Source organism: Lissotriton vulgaris, chromosome 1_1 (assembly GCF_964263255.1).
Source record: "Lissotriton vulgaris chromosome 1_1, aLisVul1.2, whole genome shotgun sequence".
NCBI lineage: Eukaryota > Metazoa > Chordata > Amphibia > Caudata > Salamandridae > Lissotriton > Lissotriton vulgaris.
The window spans coordinates 604,245,785-604,261,694 of record NC_141685.1 but is presented as its reverse complement, the minus strand read 5'-3'; the positions used below and the strand labels follow the sequence as shown (position 1 = coordinate 604,261,694).

Here is a 15,910-nt window from a genome sequence, read left to right as displayed (position 1 = left end):
TAGATAAATACACACTTTACAATGTGCCAAAAGGCAGGGGCAGAATTTACAGGGGATTATGTACAGGACAGGACCACTGTCAGGGGTATGCACTTTTTAGAATTAGCACTTGTTGTAATCAGCACTTTGTAGGAATAATAATACTTGTAGGTATAACACTTAGCACATAGAACCTATAATAACTGTAGCATCAAAATAGTACATGTAGCACACAACCAGTAATTACTGGTAAAGGTAAGTACCTCCTAAGCAACCCTAACCACCTTAGGAATATCAAGCAGGGAACTAGGACCTACTAGCAGGACTTATGGAAGGAACAACAATCACCTAAGCATATAACACATAGCATAGGGAAGGAAGCAAAACACATGATGCATAAAAACATTCAGAGGTGTAGGTAATAACAATTGCGCAGAAATCACATAAGGCAAATACATCATAAATTGCGCAAGGTGCACATAGGCACAACACTAGAACTGTCCCTCAGGCCAACTGGCCTCTCAAGGGCTGAAATGCCCTTAGTCCAAAATGTCAGGGCAGACTGGGCAGGCTGCGCAGGCAGCCAAGAACAAACCTAAACGTGGCAACTGCCCACTAAGTGCTGGGCAGCTGAAAATACTGATGGGGCCAACGTTGGAACCTCGTGGGCTCAAGAACAACAATGGGGCCAAAGCACTCGTGACCCCAAGAGCCTCGTGCCTCTAAACAAACAGAATGACAATCCAAAAACAACAAGGAGGGCCAACCACAACGTGGGAGCCTCGCAGGCTCTGGATACACAGAATGGCCCTCACAAGCCTCTCTGGGCTCTAAACACAAGAATGGGGTTGTGAGCCTCCCTGGGCTCGAACACAGTATGCCTGGAGCCTCTCTGGGCTCCTCAACAACAGCTGTGGGGCCTGAGCCTCTCAGGCTCAAAAGATATTAAAATGCCCGAGCCGTGCAGGCTCTATTACAGCACCGGCAAAGGGCAGGACGAGCGGGGACCGGCAATGTGCCCCAACGCCCCCCTCGAACAATGATGGCCCCCGGAGCCCTCTTGGGCTAAGGACAGGAAACAATACCTCCTTTGGAGCCTCTCAGGGCTCAAACAACAAATGCCCCCAGGATAGTGGAGTCCCGCCTCTGGGGACTCAGAGTACGAAATGCCACAAAATGCCCCCGAGATCGTTGGAGCGGCCCTCTGCCAACTGGGGCCACTCAAAGTGAAAGAAAACTGCCCCCGGAGCTGCGGGACCGGAGCAACACTCACCGGCTGGTCAGGGACGCTGTACAGGAGCTCCGTCTCCTCGGGGCTCCTGCTGTGTCCTGGTGCTTGGGCGGCTCTCCTCCTGGGCTGCGGCTAAACTCTTCTTTCGGTGCGGGACTCTCCTCTCCTCACGGGAGCCCCACGAGCGCCGGCAGCCTTCCTCCTCCCGCCAGCACGTCCCAGCGCGGGGTAGGCTCCCCCCTGGGCTTCCTGTTGTCTGCTCGTCCCACCTCCGGCCTGCCTGACTTCCGGTTCGGGCGCAGGGCGGTGGCAGGGACAAACGCGGGCACGGTTTTACGGGGCAAGTGAGGGGTGGCACCCTCGGAAGTGGAATAAAAGCGCTACTAAGCGTTTGGGGGGAAAGTAAAGCGCTCCCAGCGCTACAAGTAAAATACAGCACTATAAGTGAAATAAAGCGCTCTCAGCGCAAGGCAGGGAGTCACAGCGCTCCCCAGCGCTGAAGGACAAGAGAAAAGAGCTCTCAAGCGCTAGGGGCAAGGATAAAGCGCTCCCAGCGCTACAAGCAAGATAGAGCTCCAGCCAAGGTCTGGAGGCAGGCAGGGGGGCGAGGCTGAGTCCAGAGCCAGCTCACTGGGCCTCCAGGCAGGGAGGCAGTCCAAGTGCAGTCCTCCTGGCACCCAGCAGCAGCAACAGCCCCCCTCAGACAGGATCCTGGAAGAGAACAAAATGCAAGGGGACACAGCACCTTTTTATACATTGAATTCCTTTGTCTGGCTTCAGGATGAGGGGAAAAACCAGTCGCAGCTGGTTTGTGAGCACTCTTGATGTGCTCAGCCCCTCACTCTATTCACTGGCAGGTCTAGGGACATTAGACGCACCACAGGGGGCGGAGCCAGCATTGTGTGGGGAAAGCCCAGCCCCATTCAGGACCCAGGTGCACCCCTCCCTCACATTACTCATGCTAATCTCCACACTCACCACCCGGCAGACCCATTAAGACTCCTGGAGCCAGGCTCACCAGCCAGCTCCAGCCAATCACACGCTAGCACACTCACTGCACACACACACCAATGTCTAGAAGTGGCACTTCCACACTAGATACATACACGCCGCATACATCATTGCACAGCATTCAATCTCACGAGTTCGCACATACCGAACTCGAGCCTGCACTCCCCACACATCAGGAATTAACATGGACTCACACATTCCCCATGCATTCCTATGGGAGGGCAGGCCAGCCTCACTACACGCATGCACTTTACTCTGGGACACAGGGAAAAAGTGCGCAGAGACCAAAAATCGCAATCAAAGAGCACATATTAAAAGCAAAAAGATTAGGGGTGAACCTGCCAGAAGGGCCAAGTCCAACACAACCCCCTTCTAGCCAAAATGCAGGGCAGACCACTCAACACTGTGATGGGCTCCCCTGCTTGGGGCAATAAAACACGGACATAGGCCAGCAACTGTAGGGACACCCTCCTGTTCTACTCCACAGTGAACCCCTGGGGTTCCTTCTAAAACTACTGTAGGGACTAACTGGGCTACCCCACTCGTACTCTCCAGCTGTCCTCGGCTAGGACCAGGCCCTAGGCGACCCAGGTGCCACTGGTTCCTGCCTACTCACAGAGTGGGGGGTAGTAACCCCTGGCACATAGTAGCCACTCTCCACTCTTCCTGTCTGCAAGACAGGGCTAGACTGCCACTGGTTCTCCAGCCTCTGGTCTACAACCTCAAGCGGACCAGGAGTCCCAGGGAAGGCTCTCCTCCCCCTTCCTCTTCTTCCTGGGTTCCTCCTCCTCCTGCGAGGGGTAATGTAAATGTGTTGGCATTTATATAGCGCACTGCTACCCGTAGGCGTCCTGGCGCTTCGACCGCTGCGAAACCCTTCCTGGCTTCCCTGAGAGATGGTCCCTTAATGGGTATCTCCAGGGTGCGACCAGGCATCCCCGGCGGTCTGGGGGGCCGTTAGTGAAGATGAGGCAAGCTAATGCCCAGAGTTGCCGAGTGTGACCGCTGATCAGAGTGGGCACCGAGGCGAGAGAATTATCGAGTCCGCTGACCCTGGTCCAGAAACCTGCCGCGTCGGGAATCGAACCCTGGTCCCGGGCCGTCCTCTGCTCTCGGGTCTGCCGCCTCTAACCAGTGAGCCACAGAACACCATTCTCCGAACCTAGGGTTTAACCCCTCAAGTTGCACCAGGGTCAGAAGTGGGCTCTCCCACCCTCTGCACCCGCTTCCAGAGTCCTGCTCCCTCCCAACCGGGGCGGTACCTCTGGAAGAAGTACTGGTCAGGACACTGATTACAGTCGTCCCACCCTTCAGGTCAGGTGGATCCTGAACCTGGCCTCCCAACCTCTGGTCTAAAACATTTGGTGGAATTATTGTCTGGCACTCAAGGACTTCTGGGGACTCACATACTATTCCCCAATCACTCCTTTTGCTGGACTCCTGTACCCTCCCTACCGGAGCGGTACTGCCGGACTCTAGAACCATAGAAGCGCCACTTATAGATGCTCCAGGTCCTCTACACACTAGGAGATTTCCCTCAAGTGGACTAACAGGAAATCCTAGGTCCCCAACCTGGTGTTCCCTAAACAAACCATCCAGGCTCTGAGGCAGGGCTTTGGGCGTCTGGGGACTCTCGGTCACACACTCACTCCCGCTCCACTGAGACAGGTAGTAAGCCCCTACACCCTCCTCACTATACTGGGACCTAGCTGGGCTACTCTGACCCTCCTTCACCACGCTGGGCTTGAGGAATCACTTATTGGAATCACTCACTAATGACTCCAGGGAACCTCTCACACTTTCCCAGCGCTCTGCTTCCTCTGCAAGGTCCCAAGGACAAAAGCATTCCAACCTCAACAGGTGCTGGCGCAATCCTGGACAACAAATACTGAGCATCTGCTCTTTGAGAGCCATACTGAGCAGTCCACCTAAATCCTGTCTTGGGTTAAGCTCCCTCCAACTGTCCAGTGCTTCTTCACATTCATCCACAAACTCCTCCCAAGAATGGTGAGACAGTTTCCTAAGGTTCCTGAACTTCAACCTGTTCTCCTCCTCTGGGGAAACAGGTACCATACTTTGGGAACTGGGAGTGGGACTTCCTATACTGTAATCTGAATAGCTGCCACCACTGGATTCAACCCTCCCCGGGGAATCCAGAAAAATAAAACTGTGCGCAGGGGATAGTCTATCCTCAGGGCTACTCTCTCTCTGGTGAGGGCCCTTCTCTCCTCCTCTATCCTCTCCTGCGCTAAGACCCTGTCAGAGGCTAGTGGTGGACAGAGACTGAGACCAGAGCACTGTTAGTCTACAGTTATGTATTCTTTTATTAAGGGTTACAATTTTAGGGATGTTGTAGCAGTCCTTCCTTCTTGGGGCCGTTTCTGGGTGCAGGGAACGTCAGGGTTTGGTCCGGTGTCCCGGTTCTCGTAGCCTCAGGGAAAAGGAAAAACAAACGGGTTTTACTGATCGGTTCTCAGTGGTATTTGCAGTGCTACCGTCACCAATTTAAAGAAACAAAAGGGGTGTGAATATAGTGCAAGGGTCACCGCGGGGCCTCCCGCCTCCCCGACCTTGCTACCTCCCACCTCCCCAAACACCCCACCAGAACGCCCCTTTCAACAGCACTTGCCTTGGGCTGTGGCCCGACTCTCGGACCACAGCAGCAGGACCCGTGGCGTCTTCTCCCCTCAGCCCACCGGGTATGGTAGCAGTGTCGGGAACGTTGCTCAGTAGCACTCGCAGTGTACTCTCCTCTGCCTCTGGGTGTTCTGCAGCCGCCTCCGCCCTCGCGCACTCCACTCTTCTATTCTCCTCTCCCTCCGCTCTCACGCTCTCCTCTCTTCTGTTCTCCTCCGCCTCCGCTCTCACGCTCTCCTCTCTTCTGTTCTCCTCCGCCTCCGGGTGCTCTGCAGCCTCCTCTCCGACCTCGCACACCGTCCGTTCCACGCCTCTGACTCTTATCCTTCCGGGTTCCGTCGGCCGACGAGGCTCCTCCCCCTTCCGCTGGTCAACCACTAGACCGCGACTTACTTCCTGGTTCTGAGTTCTTGGCAACCAGGAAGTGGTGTTTCTTTCTTCGTCGTCCGCTTCAGTGTGCTCCAGCCGCTCTTCCTCCCCACACATCCTCCCCCTCAAGAACGGACGGGGTGGCCACTCGGGGTACGGATGACGGGACAGGTAGTCAGCACAGACCTGTTTGGAACGAGGAACATGCAGGGTCTGAAACGAAAAGGGTTGCAATGACAGGAACCACCTGAGTATACGTTGGTTGGTGTCTTTATTCCGAGCAAGCCAAGTGAGGGGAGCATGATCAGTTAACAAAGTGAATGAACGACCCAAAAGATAATACTGTAGGGCCTCCACCGCCCACTTGATGGCCAGACACTCTTTTTCAACTGTGGAGTAATGTACTTCTCTTGGGAACAGCTTCCTGCTTATAAACAAAACCGGCATCAGTTCACCTGTCTGATCGGGCTGTTGAAGAACCGCCCCTAGGCCAACTCCTGAGGCATCTGTCTGCAACACGAAATGTTTCTGAAAGTTTGGACACCGTAGGATTGGCGTAGAGCATATCATGGATTTAAGTTTCTGGAAGCTGGTTTCATGTTTGGGTTCCCATATCCTGATGTGTGTACGCTGATTGTTGGCTAACAGGTCAGTAAGGGGTTCTGCAAGGGTGGAAAAGTGTGGAATGAACCGCCTGTAATAGCCGATAAACCCAAGGAACGATCTGACATCCTTTTTCGTTTTGGGGCTAGGTATCGCTGTAATAGCTTCCACTTTACTCATCTGGGGTTTTAGATGGCCTCCTTGAATGGTATATCCCAAGTAATGGATGGAATCAGTGGCCAGTAATGATTTCTTAGGATTAATTTTCAGGCCGGCGTTCTGTATGGCTGTGAATACTTCAACAAGATGTTGTATATGTTCCTCCCAGGACGTGCTAAAGATCACGATGTCATCGAGATAGGCGGCCGCATAAGCTCGGTGGGGTTGGAGGAGGCGATCCATAAGCCTTTGAAATGTAGCGGGGGCCCCATGGAGGCCGAAGGGCAACACCCGGAAATGGTAGAGTCCTGAGGGGGTTGAAAAGGCAGTTTTTTCTTTGGCTAGTGGGGACAAAGGGATCTGCCGATAACCCTTGGTTAAATCAAGAGTAGTCATATACGTTGCAGCTTCGAGCTTTTCTAGCACCTCGTCGACCCTTGGCATTGGGTACGTATCGAACTTGGTGACACTATTCACTTGCCTGAAGTCGATACAAAAACGTAAACTGCCATCGGGCTTCGGTACTATGACGATGGGAGAGCACCAGTTGCTAGTGGAGGGTTCTATGATATCGGCCTCTAGCATGGCAGATACCTCCTTTTCTACGGCCTCTCTTCTAGCTTCGGGTATTCTATAGGGCCTCTGTTTAACAATGGTGTCGTTTAGGACGACGATGTCGTGTTGTACCATGGTGGTTAACCCGGGTTTGGAGGAAAAGAGACCAGGGAACTGGGCGAGAGTGGCCTCGAGTTGGATCCTTTGGGTGGGGTTTATGACCTCTCCTATGGGGACGTTATCCGGGGAGGATACTGCAGTGGGGACGACAGGAATGCCCAGAGGTGTTTGTGTGTTTACCAGTAAAGACGACTGTCCTGTCGCTACATCTTCAGGGGGCTCTACCCAGCTTTTTAATAGATTCACATGGTATATTTGCTTCCCACCTGGATGTAAGGGTTGAAGTACGCTGTATGTGACCGGGGTTACCTGCTTCTCTATAGTGAAGGGTCCTTGCCATTTGGACAACAATTTATTGTCGGACGAGGGAAGCAGTAGCAACACTTTATCCCCTGGTTGGAAGGTTCTTAATCTACTATTGCGGTCGTACAGGTTTTTCTGGGACACTTGGGCATCCTCCAGATGGTCATGGACCATACCCCATATTTGAGAAATGGAATTTCTCAAGTCAGCTGCATATTGGGGTAGAGGTTTGCCCTCCTCTTCTTCCTCCTCCCACTGTTCTGCTGCCATATCGAGCAGGGTTCGGGGTCTCCGACCGAACAAAACCTCAAAGGGGGAAAACCCCGTAGATTTCTGTTCGTGAGTCCTTATGGCAAACAGTATAAGGGGTAATTGATGGTCCCAATTCCTCCCTGTTTCTGAGATGACCTTGCGGAGCATATTCTTTATGGTCTTGTTGTACCGCTCCACAAGGCCATCTGTCTGAGGATGATAGGCTGACGTCCGTATCTGCCTGACGCCCAGGATTTCACAAATGTGTGTCATTAAGCGAGACATAAAGGGGGTCCCCTGGTCCGTGAGGATTTCCTCAGGGAAACCCACTCGGGTGAAGAGAGTGATCATAGCCCTGGCTATTACCGGAGTAGACACCGTAGACAAAGGAAATGCTTCGGGGTATCTACTGGCATAGTCAACAATCACCAGTAGATACTTATGTCCTCTTGCTGAGGGAGTTAGGGGTCCCACAATATCCATACCCACCCGTTTGAATGGTACGTCAATGATGGGGAGAGGGTGCAAGGGAGCCCTTTGGACAGCAGCGGGATTGGAGAACTGGCACCGAGGGCAAGCAGCACAATGTTTAGCCACATCCCTATAAACACCGGGCCAATAGAATCGGGTTAGAAGATAAGAAAGGGTCTGTTCTTTACCATAATGTCCTCCCCCAGTATAATTGTGTGCGAGCTCCAACACATGTCTACGGAATGCCAGCGGCACAAGGAGTTGGGTTATTACCGTGTCACCCTTTCTGGTGGCCCTATACAACAAACCCCGTTGTACATAGAAATAGGGTCCTACCTTGTCGTTGTCCAGTTCTTGTACTTGCTCCCAGGCATGCAACAAGGTGTTGTCATCCAACTGGGCTGACCGGAAGCTACGAGCAGGTCCCACCGTATCTGCAGGGGTCATAGAAAAAACAGACAACAACCCTTTCAACTTGGAGTACTCGGCTTTATCTTTCCTCTTTTCCTTTCGGCTCTTACGGTCTCTCCCTGCTATCCCTTCAACATCGCTGTTCACAAAAGGGGCCTCCCTCCACCAATTTACGGAGTCTTTTTTAGCTTCATCGATGTATTGATCGAACTTTGGGTGATCGGTGCCTATAATAACGGCCTCTGGCAGGGAGGGTATAACGCCCACTCGGCGCAATTGGGGGTCATTGGATACGTCCAGCAAGACTTCAGCTACTGGATATCCTTTGGTGTTACCGTGAACACAGGTCACATAGACGGTCTCTTCTTTCTGTATCTGTTGGGGATGGACCAGCGAGGTGTCAACCACGGACACGCGACAACCGGTATCTAATAGGGCTTGTTGTTTTTTTCCATTGAGGAAAACTTCTCTTTTATATTGACAAGGTCCCTTGCCTATGACGTACACACGCCCTCTGGAATACCCTATCTCCATGGGTTCGGCCGGCTGGGTTCTATGTGGGCAGTTTCGGGCTATATGTCCCCACTCAGAACAGTGATAGCACTGGGGTCCCTGTGTACTAGATCCAGATCCGGGGTTGGTTGGCCTGAATGGAACGCGGGGAAGGTGGGGAACCCTGGGTTCTGGCCTGCTTTGGGGTCTGGTAATCAAGGGTCGAGGGCTAGGAACGGGTGCTTTACTAGGGCTGGTGCGAAATTCAGGCGATCTATGATATGCACAGGCTAAGTCCACCGCTACAGTTGGGGTAAGGTTGGGATGTTGCCTAATCCAGGATCGAGTGGATGGGGGTAAGGCATCCAGGAATTGTTCTAGGAAGACCTTAGCCATCAGATCTTCTATGGTTGTGTTAAGGGGTGTCAGCCACCTTATGCCTAAATCTTGGATCCTATAATACAGGGCTCGGGGATTATCTCCTGGGTTCCACCTTTCTTTTCTGAATTTGGCCCTATAATACTCCTGGTCGCACCCAAGTCTCTCGAGGATAGCTTTCTTCACGTCCTCATATGATGTCCTGCCTGCTGGATTTGCTGCCTGGTATGCCGCCTGTAACTCGCCTGCAAGAAGGGGGGCTACATACTGACTCCATCTCTCCTTTGGCCAGGACGCAGTTGTCGCTACCCTTTCAAAATTAGTAAAAAAATAGTCCGGGTCCTCCCCGTCCTGGAATTTCTGTAGCACAGAGCAGGGCACATTGGGATGGATGCGAGCAGTGGCTATGGCATCGGTGAGGCGCAGGATAGCCGTATCCTGTACCTGCTGATTGGGGGTGAGAAGGGTGGCTTGATCCTTTAAGGCTTCTTGCAGTGCATCCCTTTCTGACTTGGCAGTTTGAAGCTGTTGTTCGAACACCAGTTGAAGGTGTCTCTGTCCCTCAGCTAACTGAGTTATAATGTTCTCCACCGGGATAGGCACGGGCTGTGTCATGGCGTCACCTGTCTATCCCACTTCTGACACCACTTCGTCAGTGGCTAGTGGTGGACAGAGACTGAGACCAGAGCACTGTTAGTCTACATTTATGTATTCTTTTATTAAGGGTTACAATTTTAGGGATGTTGTAGCAGTCCTTCCTTCTTGGGGCCGTTTCTGGGTGCAGGGAACGTCAGGGTTTGGTCCGGTGTCCCGGTTCTCGTAGCCTCAGGGAAAAGGAAAAACAAACGGGTTTTACTGATCGGTTCTCAGTGGTATTTGCAGTGCTACCGTCACCAATTTAAAGAAACAAAAGGGGTGTGAATATAGTGCAAGGGTCACCGCGGGGCCTCCCGCCTCCCCGACCTTGCTACCTCCCACCTCCCCAAACACCCCACCAGAACGCCCCTTTCAACAGCACTTGCCTTGGGCTGTGGCCCGACTCTCGGACCACAGCAGCAGGACCCGTGGCGTCTTCTCCCCTCAGCCCACCGGGTATGGTAGCAGTGTCGGGAACGTTGCTCAGTAGCACTCGCAGTGTACTCTCCTCTGCCTCCGGGTGTTCTGCAGCCGCCTCCGCCCTCGCGCTCTCCACTCTTCTATTCTCCTCCGCCTCCGCTCTCACGCTCTCCTCTCTTCTGTTCTCCTCCGCCTCCGCTCTCACGCTCTCCTCTCTTCTGTTCTCCTCCGCCTCCGGGTGCTCCGCAGCCTCCTCTCCGACCTCGCACACCGTCCGTTCCACGCCTCTGACTCTTATCCTTCCGGGTTCCGTCGGCCAACGAGGCTCCTCCCCCTTCCACTGGTCAACCACTAGACCGCGACTTACTTCCTGGTTCTGAGTTCTTGGCAACCAGGAAGTGGTGTTTCTTTCTTCGTCGTCCGCTTCAGTGTGCTCCAGCCGCTTTTCCTCCCCACAGACCCTCTCGGTCTCTAGCTGTTGCTTCTTAACACCCAGCTGCATCATAGCCTGGGCATGCTCTAACCTGAGCTGTTCCATCGCTAGCTGATGCTCCCTTTCTTTTATCCTATCTTCCCAATGCTCTGGGGACAGAAAAAGGGATGGGGCGCTGGTACTGACAATGGACCCAGCAAGGGACTCCCGAACTATGGGGTCTTCACTATCTGCTGGTGCCCATTCACTGTCATCTTCATCAATTTCATATTCTTCAGGGTTTCCCCCAGACTCACCACCCTCATGGTGTGAGGCCCGGGCCCTCTCTCTCTCACTGTGCTGAAGATCCCATTGACCTTTTTGCCATTGGATCGGGCTGTCCCTAAGCTGGGACTGAGTATCCGACTCACTGACCTCCATGCCTCCCTCTTCACAGAATCTGACCAGCTCTAATCTACTGTATCTAAAAAGACCACAGAGATCAAAAGCAGGCTCCATTTTGGCAGACGTTCTCAAGAAAAGTTTGACACAGGGAACCTAGGGGTCTGAGCTTAACAGGAGTATACAATTAAAAAAAATCAGCAAGCTCCCTCTCTCAGAGAACTCGCACTCCTCTGTCCAGTGTAACACACCACTCATTCACACACAAACCCCCCTTGGACTGGTAAGGCAGTTTCTACCACCCCTGACTTCTCAACCTCACCATAAGGTACCAAACTCTGGGAGCAGGGCGGGGAACAAACGTACTGGACACAATTACAAAATGACACCTTTCAGGAGAAGAAATACTGGAACTTCACCAAAAAAACAATAATCCCCCAAAATGTGGTTATCTAACAATGCAGAGTTTTGTAGTGTGGCCTGTTGCCACTGCGGTACAGCGCAAACGCAAGTCCAAATCCTCACCGCTTGCCACCAATGTTAGACAAGGGACCCCTGGCTGGCCAGGGCTCGCGCCAAAGTCAGTCAGAGATCACCATTCCCATGTCAGGGCAAGGGAGTTACACACCAAGATAACCCCTGCTCACCCTCTAGGTAACGTGACGCGAGCAGCAAGGCTAATCTCGGTGGCGATGTGTAAAGCGTTTGCGCGCGCACCCAGCAACAACACCCAAGGCTCACCACAAAGGAAACTCCACACAAGGTTATATAAAAAATAGCCTTTGTATTATAGCAAAACACCTTAGATAAACACACACTTTACAATGTGCCAACAGGCACGGGCAGAATTTACAGGGGATTATGTACAGGACAGGGCCACATGGACCACTGTCAGGGGTATGCACTTTTTAGAATTAGCACTTGTTGTAATTAGCACTTTGTAGGAATAATAATACTTGTAGGTATAACACTTAGCACATAGAACCTATAATAACTGTAGACAACCAAGAAGCCCACAAACCTGCAATCCACGCCCAGATGGTTTGATGCTAACTGTTCTAAAGCGTTAAGAGACTTAAAACAGAGCCTGAAAATGATACCAAGGGTTAAAAATAAAATCACTCGCTGTAGACAAAACTATAAAACCCAGATCAAGATCAGAAAAAGTACCCTTCAAAAAGAAACCTGGGCAGACTTAAGGGAGGCCGGCGAAAACAAGGACTATACCCAGTTCTGGAAAATCATAAACAAACCATGTTTTCACGATTCAAGCTCCCCGGTCATTAGCTCAAACATTCTGCCGGAACAATGGATTGCCCATTTTAAATCGCTGTACAATCAGCAGGATGTAGACATTGGTGACGGAATATGGAGGGGGCCAAGGGCGGAAAAACTCGAATTATCCTTGGATGAAGTTCTCAAGGCAATACTAGGGTGTAGCAGGGTCGGGCTACGTGAACGCGAGGAATGGTGGAACCCTGACTGTGTCCATGACTGTGACTCTTCTAATCTGCAGACGGCAACTTTGAAGAACGAGTGGGAGGCAGAGCAGCCCGAAGAAGCGTACTCAAGTCCCTTTAAGTGGGAGGGCGACGACTACCAGGAAGATCGGCCTTCTGCTGACGTCGACAGCTCGGATTGGTTGAAAGCAGGGGAAGCCCTGTACACTGTGTGTGACGACATCGGGAAACCAACGGACGGAGGACGCGAAGCACACCGAGGACGAGAAGCAGACGGAAAGCGGGGAGAAAGCCGAGGACGAGAAGCAGACGGAGAACCGGGAGAAAGCCAAGGACGAGAAGTAGACGGGAAGCCCGGAGGCCAACGGTCCTGCGAGTCGCCGTGCCATACTCCCGGGGGAGGAGTATGGCTTAACCAGGTACGGCGGCGTTGGGCAGCCTGGGTGGGGAGAAAGAGTGCCCCGTGCGAATAGTGTGCATAGTGTGAAAAGTCCCTTGTACGTTCTACTCCTTGTGTTCCCTTCCTACCTAAATCTTCCGTCTTCCCCTCTACTGTTACCTTTTCTCTTACCGCACTATTACCCTAAGTGTTAACACGCGTTCACGCCAGAGAGTTTGTAAATACACCGGTGTCCCTCACACTCCCGGGAATCCTATGGGTGCAAAACGTATCGGGTTTAGTAACTAACGGCCTCCCTCTGTCCATTCTCTTCCATGTTACCGGACCGGGAGACAAGAAACATCTATCAGCCGTAGTACACCTGGAGTGGTCCCGACGCTGAATCATCTTGCGTGCCCTGAAAACTACCAGCTGTAAACACTGCGTGTCCCGAAGACCTCCAACACGGATAAGATTGAGTTTGCCAGGGAAAGACTTACGTTTCGCACCAAGAGAACGTTAAAAATAAAACCCAGTTTGAAACGATATACGGGTCAAGTGTCTGTTGAGCCTGTTGTTACCACTGTGAGTGTTCCTAGCCCTCCTGTCCCGGCTACATTGGTGTCAGAAGTGGGATCTAATCCCTCCATACCTACAGCAGTAATGGAACAAGTGGTACAACAACTTATTGAAGGCCAACAGAAATTAGAGTGGGCTATCAGCCAACAAATGTCGGCTGCAGACGCTGACCGGGACATGTTTAAAAACACCATTACAGCTCAGCTCGAAGGTCTAAACAAAGTAGTACAAAACCCAGGGGTATCCTCCGGAAGCGAGAGAAGAGCTTTCGGGCCTCACCCCTCTGGAATGCAACTCCAGAAATACGTTCCAGGGGAAGATCCCGATGCATTCCTTCTCAATTTCGAACGAGCGGCCAGAGCTTGTGGATGGCCTGAGGACAAGTGGCCATTTTTTTTGGCTCCATTACTTTCCGGGGAGGCCCAAGCAGCGTACCAAGTAGCTAACCATGCAGGAGTAACGCCTTATGCTACTATCAAAGCAGTGATATTGGACCATCTCGGACTAGATACAGAGGCCTATAGATTACGATTTAGGAAAGAAAGGGGTATAGCAGGGGAACACCCCAAAACGTTGTACTTGCGGCTAAAGATGGCCGCCGATAAGTGGTTAAAACCAGAAAGTAGAACCAAAGAAGAAGTGATGAACTGTATATATCTGGAACAATTTATGGAGGCGTTGCCTTACAATACTCAGCGTTGGCTAAGACAGCATTCCGGTCTCACTGCCGAACAAGCCATTGAAATGGCTTCGAACTTTAATAGAGCCATGCCTCGTACCTTTCCTTGGGATTCGGACAAAGGCAATAGAGGTCCCACAGGGTTGTTGAAACAAGAAAAGAAACTTAAACCAGTCACGGAGCAGGTGAAAACACGGCCATTAAGATTTGAACCGCCATCACAAAGAGGTCCACAGTGTTTCGACTGTGGAGAGTGGGGCCACATATCAAGAATGTGCCCCCGGAAACGTCCACCTGACGAACCGATGGAGGTTGGCTATATCCCAAAGGCAGTGATGTACACAGCGGAGATGGGCCCGTCCTTCTACGCCAGGGTACTTGTGAACAGTAAATGTATAAAAGCTCTCTTGGACTCTGGTTGTAAGCAGTCGGTCATAAAAGAACAACACGTTCTTCCCTCCCAGATGGGCCCTGATTCAGTCGTACACATCAGATGTGTTCATGGGGATGTGAAGCCATACCCCGTAGCTCAACTTGCTATCAAGCCATTGGGTGGGGAACCCTGTGTAGTGAGGGTGGGGGTAGTAGAAGCTTTACCCGAGGATCTGATTTTGGGGGTGGATAATCCTGACTTCCTGAGGCTGTTTCGAAAACAATTAGAGTGTCCAAAAGAGGCATTACTTACTACAGAACCCTGGGTGTTAGACAGGAGTTTCAAGTTTGCCCAGAGTAATGACCCGACACTATTGAACGCATGGGAGGCGGCCCATGTAAATGAAACCACGCCAACCACAGTGTACCCGAAGTTTAGAATCATAAATGAACTGTTGTATAGGGAAGGAAAAGCTGGCGACCCACCACAGTTAGTAGTTCCAAAAGACTTTAGAGAGCAGATACTGTTCTATGCCCATACTCATCTCACGGCAGGACATAGCGGATCTGAAAAGACACTACAGAACATAACTAAACTGTTCTTTTGGCCAGGGATATATAAAACGTCAGAGGAATATTGTCGACAGTGTGAGGTCTGTCAAAAGAAAAATATGGTCAGACCATCAGCAGTGCCCCTCCAACCGTTACCTATCATTGGTAATCCCTTCGAAAGAGTAGGGATGGATCTTATTGATCCCCTTCCCCGCACCACTAGAGGACATACTTATGCACTCGTTGTGGTGGACTACAACACCAGGTTTCCTGAGGCCTTTGCTCTCAGTGCTCCAACAACACGAAATGTAGCTGACAAACTTATCGAATTGTTCTCAAGGGTGGGGTTTCCTAGAGAGATCCTCACGGATCAGGGAACGCCCTTTGTTTCAAAAATGATGGCGGAAGTATGCAGGACTCTAGAACTGAGACACATACGCACCTCAGCATACCACCCACAGACGGATGGATTGGTTGAGAGATACAATCGAACTCTCAAGTCCACACTAAAAAAAAATGTTAACCGCCGAAAACAAAGACTGGGACAAACTGTTACCCCTGGCTCTCTATGTGTTACGGGCCCAAGTACAGAGTAGTCTAGGGCACTCCCCGTTCGAGTTGTTATATGGACGACAACCGAGATCTCTGTTAGAGATTACCAAAGAGGCCTGGGAAAAGGAAGAGGAGACAGAACAGAGATCCCTACTGGAATATACCAACCAGTTGAAATCTCGGCTAGGTAAACTCAGGGACCTAGCGTATTCCAATCTTGAAAGAGCCCAAGAGAATCAAAGACACCAATACGATAAAGGGAAAAAATGGAGGGTGCTGAACAAGGGTGACTGGGCACTAGTGCTCCTACCGTCATCCAGCCAGAAGTTCAGGAGCGAGTGGAAGGGACCTTATGAGGTGGTGGAAACTATTGGTAAAACAACATATAGGTTACAAATCACCCAGGGAAGACAACAAACCTTCCATATAAACCTTTTAAAAAAATGGATAGGACCACCACCCAAGTCGGCAAACATCGCCTTACCATCCAAAGAGA

General features: G+C 51.5%; 2 protein-coding genes across 2 annotated transcripts in view; both read right to left on the bottom strand.

The window, feature by feature from the left end:
- Positions 1-15,910, bottom strand: part of LOC147747552 (calcium-activated chloride channel regulator 1-like) — a 371,942-nt gene that overhangs the window by 341,917 nt on the left and 14,115 nt on the right. The window lies entirely within an intron of this gene.
- On the bottom strand, positions 7,275-9,586 carry LOC147747553 (uncharacterized). The gene is made up of 2 exons (XM_086930014.1): positions 8,027-9,586; positions 7,275-7,313 (listed from the first exon to the last, which is right to left on the bottom strand). Exons 1-2 carry the CDS (start codon positions 9,584-9,586, stop codon positions 7,275-7,277), a joined length of 1,599 nt encoding a protein of 532 aa, XP_086786140.1.